Source organism: Condylura cristata, unplaced genomic scaffold (genome assembly GCF_000260355.1).
Source record: "Condylura cristata isolate star-nosed mole 26May11 unplaced genomic scaffold, ConCri1.0 scaffold00030, whole genome shotgun sequence".
Lineage (NCBI taxonomy): Eukaryota > Metazoa > Chordata > Mammalia > Eulipotyphla > Talpidae > Condylura > Condylura cristata.
Genome location: NW_004567131.1, coordinates 23,011,605 through 23,021,946, shown reverse-complemented (window position 1 = coordinate 23,021,946; position 10,342 = coordinate 23,011,605). Strand labels below are relative to the sequence as shown.

General features: G+C 44.9%; 1 protein-coding gene across 1 annotated transcript in view; it reads left to right on the top strand.

Moving 5' to 3' along the window:
- The first annotated feature begins 9,597 nt into the window (after positions 1 to 9,597).
- Positions 9,598 to 10,342, top strand: part of SKIDA1 (SKI/DACH domain containing 1) — a 2,973-nt gene continuing 2,228 nt past the window's right edge. Inside the window, exon 1 of the mRNA XM_004691295.2 lies at positions 9,598 to 10,342. This exon is cut by the window's right edge and continues 3 nt beyond it. Coding sequence (XP_004691352.1) covers positions 9,658 to 10,342 — 685 coding nt within the window. The 5' untranslated portion in view covers positions 9,598 to 9,657.

The following is a 10,342-nucleotide window of genomic DNA, read 5'->3' as shown; positions in this document are numbered from 1 at the left end:
AATTTAGCGGCACGTTGTAAAGCCCCGCTTCTACCCCGTCTCGAGTTGGGAACCCCTGTCTGGCCGAGTCAGGCAACAAAACTTGCTGCACCCGCCCGGCCCGGCCCGGGCGCTGGAGTTCGGAGGCGGGGCGGGGGGGTGTCCGAATTGGGGCGCAGGACCCCTCCCTCGGGGAGGACGGGCTCCGGAACAGCACCGCCCGGGCTGAACAATGGGCGGCCGGGGAGCGGAGTCCAGCTCCAGCTTGCTTCCCGGCGCGGGCCTCCCGCCCGGCCCCCGCCCACCGCGGCCCTCCCGGCTCGCCCGTTGGCTTCTCCGCGCTCGCGCCAGCGCGGGCCGCCGCCACCTTCCTCCCCGGCGACCCGGGCCGCGCCTCGCCGCCCTTTCACCGGCCGGGGGGCCTGTTTCCTCAGACCCCCCACTCCAAGCGCCTCCTCGGCTACTTCAGCTCTCGCGGCGGCCGCCTTCCAGCTATTTTGAGAACCTATTTAAGTCTTTTCTCCCATACTTTAAGATACGGCGGAGATGTCTCATTTCCATGTTAATTTCAATTTGCTATTTCCCTCCGGAAAAAGGTTCCTCGGCGAACCCAAAATCTGGGAGGAAATACAGCAAACCCAACAAAACCTTTACCTCTAAATACAGCTCGTATTTTTTTTTATTTTAACGCGTTCATTGTCTTCTAAACGAACAACAAAAAAAATCCCCTTTATTTCCCCGTTTAAATGCTGTTATTTTAAGCTCTCCACAAAAAAGCATTTTGACGAGCCGAGAATGTCCGGCAGCACGCAGCAAATCAGAGGTTTTCCTGGCCTCCTGGGACGAAAAAGTGGAAAGTGGACGAGGGAGCGTGTGGGGAAGAAAAGCAGTTCGATGGGGCGAAGCCGGGCCGGGTCAGGCCGGGGCCGGGGCGGGGGCGGCGGGGGCGAGGGGCGCTAAGGGGCGTCGAGGGCCCCGGCTCGGGCGACAGAGCGGGTCTGGGAGAGGAAGGTTTTAAATAGCCGGGCCGGGAGGGCCGCGGGCCCGCGCGCGGCGGCCCTTTAGGGGAGGATGGGGCAGCGGATGAGATTACTTCGCTTCCTCAGCCCCCAAGAAAAAATTAAGTTGAAGGGAGGGGGAGAGAACGGCCATCCTTATTTCCTCCCCACGTTTCCGCGGACGGACGGAGGCTCCGGCGGGCAGGGAGAGGGCGCGGGGCGAGACGGACCAATAGTCAACAGGTTCAGGCCTCAGCAGGGCGGCGGGGCCGGACCACCGCCCCCCTCAGGTCTTCTCCCCGCCTCCCCTCACTCCCCGCCCACCCCGTCACTCCCCTCCCCCGCCGGGCCGGCCCGGCGGGGGAGGCCCCGCTCGGCGCTCGCCGCCCCACCCGGCTGCACTCCCTCCTCGGCCGGGCTTTAGGGTGGAGGGGGGGCGGGGGTTCCCTGCCGGAGAATCCTCCCCGGGGCAGGCGGCGGGGGAGGGGATGGAGATCGGCGAATGGAGGATTAAGGAGGGCTCGAGCTCGGCACGAGCACGGCCCGCGCAAGGGATCCTGGGTAGAAAGTGGCCGCGCTGCACCGGGAGAGCGCGGAGAGGAGCCGGGGTCAGGGGTCAGGGCCCTGGAGCCCCGCGCGCAGAGCCCCCCACGTGAACGCAGCGAGCGGGAGAGACCTTTTTGTTTTCGACCGCGCCAGCATGCTCCACTGTTGACCGAGCCGCTTTTCCCCGGCCGCTGGAGAGCGACTCCATCCCGGATCGCCTAACCCCACCCCCCTTTCACCGCTAACACACAGCCCAACTCTACCCTTCCCCTCAACTCTCATCCCAGCCACCCGTACTCGGCTTGCAATAACGCAGTAAATTTGCTTTAACAACAAGTGGGGGTGGTTGCATTTACTCCTCCCTCTCCTTTCTCCTCCCCCTCCTCTTGTTGCGGCTCTTGACACTACTACAAACCAGGACTATAAACATAAACATGTGTCACTGTAACTGGGCAGGTAATATACGGATTGGGGTGAGGTGGAGGGGGGCTTGGTCGCCGCTTGGGGGGCAGTAAAAAATGGGTTTCACGTGCTCGACGGCTTTGGAGCCCCCCCCCACTCACACACACACACACACACATACACACACACACACTGATCCATGTATATAATGCCGACGGCACTCGGTCACTTGCTCATTCAGCCACACAAACCCACAAAGGCTTGCCGATAACCACCGTACTTAAACGCAAATAACTTTAAATGCGAATCTCTCCTTTCCCAGCTGCCGCTGCCATTTCTTCTATAGCAGTAGGGTCAATACTTGAATCCCCTTTCCTTTTAAAAAAAGAAGTCTTTGCTTGATAGCAATAGAGAATATTTTCGACCTTACTAGTATAGCGCTCTCATCCCATAAACAGTACCTACATATTTTGCGCGCAGAAATCCTTTCAAACAGCAGGGAAGAGTATTAGTTAAATGACTGAGTTCGAAATCTGGCATGTTAAGATGATTTCTTGGGCTTTGCTTTCATGCCTTTAGCAACTTCTGCTTCAAGTTGCTGTGACTGGCGCCGTGGAGATTCGCCAAGGCAAGCCGTCATTATTATTATTTAGTCTATATTTACACTGCCGCTCAACTTTTTTCTCATTCTTAGTTCAGCAAGCTTAGCAACAACTACTTAAGGTAGTGTAAAGCGAATCCCCTCGCAAGCTTTCTGGCTTGAAGGGAGTCAGATGCAGAAAATGTTCAGAGGGAGAATGGGGTTCCCTTTGTTCTTTCATTGTTTCTCTACGAACTGGTGGATGGAAGGGCAAACACTTACCTTCTCTTCTTTTTGCTCCAAAAACCAGTCGTTCCCATCAGCTTTAAAATATACAGTCCACCTTGAAAGTAACTAGGAATGTCGGCAGAGTTTGTAGTCCATTCTTTTTCGCTCTGTGCCCTCTTTTAGCGTAGGATTAAGTTGCCGAGCACGTTGCTGCAAGCTGTAGCCCCCCGCCTTAGTGAATCGGTCACGTTTAGGACCCTCTAAGTCCATCCTAATTCTGCCAGTAGAATTGAGGGTATTGGCGTTCTAAACTTTCAAAAGGAAAGGGGCCTGCAACTATCCAGACAACTTACAAATAGACTATTTTCTTTACCACTGTATTTTTGCACCACATCATCAAATAGAATCTGCCAAGAAATATTAGATACTTCTTAAAGGAAAGTTTTAAATTTATACTTAGCATTGTGCTATTTCAAGCAGATGTCTAAAAAGGGTGGTTTGTATGGACATTTAACGGAATGAGCGTGTTTTCCATGTTTGCTATTCCGTGTGTTTTTTTTAAAAAAACAAACAAAATACCACTAGGACAGAAAAGGGGAGGAAACAGAAGTTTGAATTATAAAGCTATGGAAAGACATAAAGAGAAGCATCTATTTGAAACTTGTTATTGTAAAAATTGGCCTTTCACAGAAAAGTAAGCATTTCAAAGTTAAAGGACTTAATTTTCACTCTGATTCCAAATTTTTGAAGTGACTTTTCAGGTTAGTGTGTGATTCTTGTCAGTGTTCAATGCCTAGCCTGGTGGGCATTCCTGTCCAAACCTTGTTTAAATCTGATTACTATGTGATTTGTCGAAGTCATGAATATAAAGTGATTGCTATGTATCCATAAATTCAAACTTGGGATTTTTTTTATTTTTTTATTTTTTTTGATCTCCCGCTTTTCTGTGTGTGCCCAGTAGCTGCATCAGTGGAAGGCAGTGATTGGCTCCAGTGCTCCTGGAAGGATTTGGGCTGAAGCCAGCAGAACAGAACCAGAGGATTCCCTTTCCAGAGACCATCAGGCCCCACATGTCTTATCTCCCCTTTCTCCCCTCAAGGGTGCTCAAAATTTCAGTATGGCATCAGCAGCCCATAGGTAGATCTCAACACTTAATGTCATCACATCAGTTTTAACACATTTGACCCTTATTGAAAATAAACAAAAATTGGAGTAACTCAAAGAAATTGTGAGTTTTGATAGATGCATATAATTTAATGTAACAGCATTGGGTTCTACTTTTTCAGATTTTTTCCCTATATTTAGGATCAATTGTGAGAGGCCCTAGTGTCTCATAGGAAAATATTGCAACAAAACAAGATAATTGGGGGAAAGGCTGTTGCAGTAGGAAAAATGGCTTTTCTTTGATAGCATTTAATTGGAATTAAAAGATTCTTGAGCTGTAAACATTCTTTATTTATTCAGCACACATAAGCAGGCATTGTTTTACCACCATCATAATTATGGTGTCCTTTAAACTAGCTGATAGCAGGAAAGATAAGGGAATGTGCCTGTAGATTCAGATCAGATCTCCCCTCTTTCTTTCCCTCCTCCTTTCCTCTCAGTCTCAACCACCCTCCCCCCTCCATTCCTTCCTTGGTCACTAGGGTCCCCCACAGCCCTTGAGATGAGGACAGCAAGAAGATTGTGGCCTAACCATTTCTTACAACATGAAAGTGATTTGCACACTCTAATTTGATGCAAGCTGTACCCTTGTCTCTCATGTTTATAACTGTGTTTTAGCTTACAATATGTGTTATCTGAAGAGTTGTCCAGCACTCACCTGTATAAAATCTTGTCCACTAGGGTTTGTTGCTTTACCTTTGTCTAATTTAGAAAGCACACTCTCAGGGCTTTTCCAGAACAAAGCCTCACAAAAACTCCTTTACCTCCAAGGATTTGCAAATTTATAAAGGCTGCATTGAATTCAAGATGGGTCAGGGGGCAAAAAAAGGGTAGAAGGTCACTGCATTTTTATTATGGGTCAGTAGACAACATGGCATATACTCTGTGCCCCAAACTTCTGTTAAAAACAGGATTTCTAAATGCCTAAGAACAGAAGGATGGGCTTGGAGACTTGCCCTGTTTTGTTTAGATGAAACAAAAAGAAAAAAATTAAGGGTAATATACTAAGTTATAATTTAAGTTGTCCCTTAATTTAGTCATTTCCTTCTCCATTCATTTTCCCCTCCCAGAAAGCAGAGGACATATGATATTAGATAATTTTAGGTAAGGAATTATTGACTATCACACAAGATTTTATTGTTTTATATTCACTCTTAAGTCAGCCATATGAGACTTTAAATTATTAGATTTATGTTATATTACAGTCACTTTTGGTTTACAAGTTTTTTTTTATTCTTCTACTCACTATGCTTACATTGTTGAGGTCTTTGTGATGGTCCTCTAATCTTTGCTGTCTGTTTCTTTGAACAAAATGTGTTCAGCAATCACTATAACAAATATATATGGTGAAGAGTTAGGTAGTGGTGATGATGATGCTGGGAGGGTGGTTATCCTTATTTAAATTATGTATGTATAGGCAAAAGCTTGGAAGGAAAAGGACTACTTTAATGTTCTTCAATACTTTAATTATATGACAGTTGTATCCTAGAAATGCAAATGTACTCTTAGGTTTTCCTTCAGGTTTTCAAAGAACTTTCCCCATTAGTAAACTACTCCTGCAAATTGCTATTGCATTTCCTAGCTAACCATTTAAAATACTGTAAATGCCATGTGCATTACTTCGTAGCAGAGGAAAGAGGTCAGACCAAATTGCAATAGTATTTAAGCATAAAATAAAGTGAAAATATATCAAAACAGAATATCAGAAGGTAAATTTAACACATTCATAAAGTATAGGTAAAGACAAATATGATCATATCTTCATAGCCATCACTTTAAAAACTGAAAGTGCTGATTTTTTACAATAAATGCACAAGTAAGCGGACATTGAATATTTTCTATCTGTATTTGCCACAAAGGCTTTTCCTTTAGCAAGCAGCTTTGTTTTCAAAGCTAAAATACTTTTTAACACTAGTATGTAGGCTTATGCGTATGTCAGTAATCATTTATTAACAAATGCAATGTATATCAAATGTATGCCTAAGTTCTCAATATAATTCCCTGCACCTTTAGAGATAGATATACATATAAATGTTGATTTGGGCACATCTACCCACACATGTATATGTGCTTAAGAAGCATGCAAGTGATATATCTTTTCTTAAAAAAAAATTTGAATACAGTCCATCATCTGAATTGGGCTCATCTTTGATTGTAGAAGCCACTGACATGGTCAACAAATTTATCAAAGAAACCCCCTTGCTTTTGAAGAATAGTACTTTATACATCTGGAGCTGCATATCCAGGCAAAGTAAGTAAATTATTGCATAACTTTAAGCATAATTGATAACAGATACCTTTAATTTTTCATCCCTATTCTTTTGGCCAGCTTTCACATTAATAATCTAAGCCATAAATGTTGGTAGCTATTGATCGAAATCCCCTGTGTGCATGCAAATCCATCTTAAAGTCCCCTGCCTTTCATGTGTGAGCGCTCAGGGGCCTCTGCTAGATCTTTTTATCGGGATCGACCCCCAATGTGCCTGGAGAAGACCCCGGATATGCAACGTGTGCTGATGGCCACAAGAAAGCTGTCTGTCACATTCTGTCTATATGTGTGGATATATGTGTATGTGTGTGTGCCTGCATGTGTGGGAGTACCCACACTCACACCTTAACACATACACAATGATGAGAAGTTAAAGGAACAAAAGAATGTATTAGACAAGAAGAAAGATGTGTAATGGGTGTATTAAAAATGTATAAGTATAAAGGTGTCTGAGTGCACAAGATTGTATATATAGACACATTTCCCAAATCCCCTACCCTTTGTTTTTCTCTTTTGACCCAATAGATTGTACCTTTAGTTTAAACACACACACACAACATAATATTCTACTAGTTTTAAAAGCCAAACATATTGCCAGTATTTTAAAGGTAGAGAGGGAGAGGAAGAGAAGGTAATTTTGAAAGGGTTACTAAATCATGTTGCCATGGGCAGGAGGAATAGGAGTGTGAGTGTGTGTGTGTGTGTGTGTGTGTGTGTGGTGTGTGTGTGTGAGTGAGGTGAGTCTAAATAGATCTAGAACTACTATCTGGAAAAGGAAGGGAACAAGGAAGCTTTAACCAACCGACATTGCAAAAATGTTTTCTCAAAGACATTTTTTGAGTTTACTATTCTTCGCTGTTTGACTCTTTGGTCGAAATCTTAAAGCTGGGGGAGGGGAACTGAACGGAGGTGGGGTGGGAGGAAAAGGGCTGGCACTATATAAGTGCATCAGGGAGAATCTTAAAACACTATTATTGCTAGCAGTAGAAAGATTCTGGGCATTCTACTTTAAAAAACAAACACCAGCATCTGCTTTTCCTGGAAACTTTGCTTTCTGCTTATATCTTTTGCATTTTGCCTCTTGTGAAAGTGAAAGAGAAAAACGCGATGTGATAGATCCAGATGTAAAAGAAAGCCAACTCGGTGGATGGTATTAGCTGTGACGAGGCATTGTTCATTGCTGCCTCTCGGTTACGTTTAAAGCTTGAAATATCACGAGATCCATTCAATGATCCTTCTCTCATTCAAAGGACAAAAATGTAATTTGCTGTAGCTCTGATTTCTTGGATGGAAATGCTAGCCTTAGATTTCAAAGGCAAGAACTAGACATCGCGGTTTGTACACACATTGATTAAGTTGAAGAGCTGCGATTACATCTGTGCTGAGTGCAACAGTAGTCCAGGGCTGACTTTTCAAATCCCAACCTCTGAGTTGCAGACTCTCTTAAATAGACTTCCTTAATTTCCGGATGTACTTCTTGAAATTCTCAATTCTCTTCAAAATTCCAGGGAAATTACAAGGGAGATGAGAGTGGGGGTGGGGAACTATGGTGGAGATTCCATGCAAACTACCTTTTTGTATGCCTTATTTCTCTCTCTCTCTCTCTTTAAAGCCATGTCTACTTGTGCTAGCCAGACCAAAGCAGGGGAAAGTGCAACTTTTGAATGTGAAGGAAAAAATTATTATACATTTTTTTTTCTTGCTCAGAAATATCCGTTTATTCTTTTAACCACAAAGATGTGTCTATTTTTTGGAGGAACAAGGAAACATATATGCCTGATTGCATTTATGATGTATCTGCAAACACTGATTTTGCCGAATTTTGCAGAGTAGTCAAAAAATCGCCTTGGGATCATCTTAATGCAACTGGAAAGATCCTTACCGTCATTTGGAAATATTTTGTATATCCTTGAAAATGATAGAAAATATGCTTTAATTTGATTAAGAAGAGGTTAAACAATATTGATATTCATCCAAAGTAATTTTTTGAACAAATGCTTGACTTCCATGGGTAAAATGGGAGTTGTGGAAGACTCATTAAAACTAAGCAAAAGCATCACACACTACTGAAATAGTCTTCATTGTACATCAGCACTTTCTTTTCATCGTTATTACGTAAAACCTCTGGAAGCACCTTGGGCGTTTTACATTTTTTCTTTGCTGCAGAAGCAGTCTGCTCCCTGGAATTCTGACCTGTGGTGAACAGAAAGATTGTACTGGGTACTCTAAGACGATCCCGCCTCCAATCCAGTCTGGTTAATTGTGAAAAGTGTACACATTTCTGGCTTATCTATGCTTTGTTATGGGTCTGACGTGAAACTACCTCCTCCCCACCCCACCCCCCAGCAGAGAACCAAAATCCAGTTGAATTGTTACAGTGTTTCGGAGCTGGAGCCCTGAACTGCTTTCTTGATCAAATAACTTTGTTTTTGATTGTAAAACGGCATTTCAGGAAGAAAAAAAAAGGAAAATCGAGAGAAATTCAAAACGTGAGTCTGTACTGGGGTTGTTCACAGCGCGGGTTTAACTTTGGAGCTCCCAGCCGGTCTCCTTTCCCACTCCCAAAAGGGAAATACCAGGCTATTCTGCACATTTTCACTTAAGCTCCATTTTCTAAAGGAAAAGGGGGTGGGGTGTATCTATTTAGGCTTGATAATGTTTTTAAAATGCTTTTCTTTGAAATGATAATAGCTGTAGCGGTAAAATGCAAATAAAGCAAAAAATAGGCAATATTCCTTTAAAAGAGAATATACAGGGCTTTTTTTTTTTTTTTTTTTTTTTTTTAAGCGTACACACACTGCTTCTGATGAAGTCTCTGAGTCAGGCTGTTTCTGAGCTCCGATAGTTTAATGGAAAGATTTATATACCGACTGTATTATTTACTTTGGGAGGGGAGGTGGCAGTATAAGGGTATGCTAATTAGTGGGAGATTTTGGGGGGAAGGGGTGGAATATCAATTTTTATTGCATCACCTGTCAGGAGTGTCCAATCAGCGCTGGCTTTAGGGGAATTAATTGATGAAGGTGTCTCCGGACGAGCTCACTTCACTCTGTCATTTTATTTGTAGCTAAAGCAGCGGCGGGAATAGCAGCTGCATTTCTTTTCTCTTTCTCCTTTCACATTCCATTATCATAGTGCTCCAATGGAGAAGGAAGGAATAGAGGGGCCCAGGTACTGATCTGCATTGGGGACTTAGACCAACACACTGGCAGATCAGAAACCGGATGGTTTTTTCCCTCTTTTTTAAAAAAACGAAAACCAAAAAAAAGCAAGGATCAAGTCAGTGTAATTTCATGTTTGTTTGTTTTTTTTCCAATAATTTCGCCTAGAGTTTGGCACTCCTTTCGCCGGGAATAACAGTCTTTGTTATTTTATTAGCAGGATGCCTTGAGACACACGCAGCATCTGGTGGAGGATTAACATACATACATGTGTATGTATGCGTCACGTATATATTTACTGCAAATGGTGGGGATAATTTAGTACCCGAGATGGGAGACCTGAAGTCAGGTTTTGAAGAGGTGGATGGCGTGAGGCTCGGCTACCTCATCATTAAAGGAAAGCAAATGTTTGCCCTCTCCCAAGTCTTCACGGATCTGCTGAAAAACATCCCGAGGACGACCGTGCACAAGCGCATGGATCATCTGAAAGTGAAAAAGCACCACTGTGATCTGGAGGAGTTGCGGAAACTCAAGGCAATCAACAGCATCGCCTTCCACGCCGCCAAATGCACGCTCATCTCCCGGGAAGATGTGGAGGCACTCTACACCTCTTGCAAAACAGAGCGTGTCCTCAAGACCAAGCGCAGGAGGGTCGGCCGGACCCTGGCCACAAAGGCGCCGCCGCCAGAGCGCGCCGCCGCCGCGGCGGCCGCCAGCCCCCGCCCGGGTTTTTGGAAGGACAAGCACCAACTTTGGCGGGGCCTGAGCGGAGCCGCGCGGCCCCTGCCAATCAGCGCGCAGTCCCCGCGCCCCGGCGCTGCAGCCGCGCGCCCCGCAGCCCAACTACCTCAAATTTTTAGCAAATACCCGGGCTCGCACTACCCGGAAATCCTGCGCTCGCCTTGCAAGCCCCCTCTAAACTATGAAACTGCCCCGCTCCAGGGAAACTACGTCGCTTTCCACTCGGACCCTGCTTATTTTCGGAGCCTGCTGTGCAGCAAGCATCCGGCTGCCG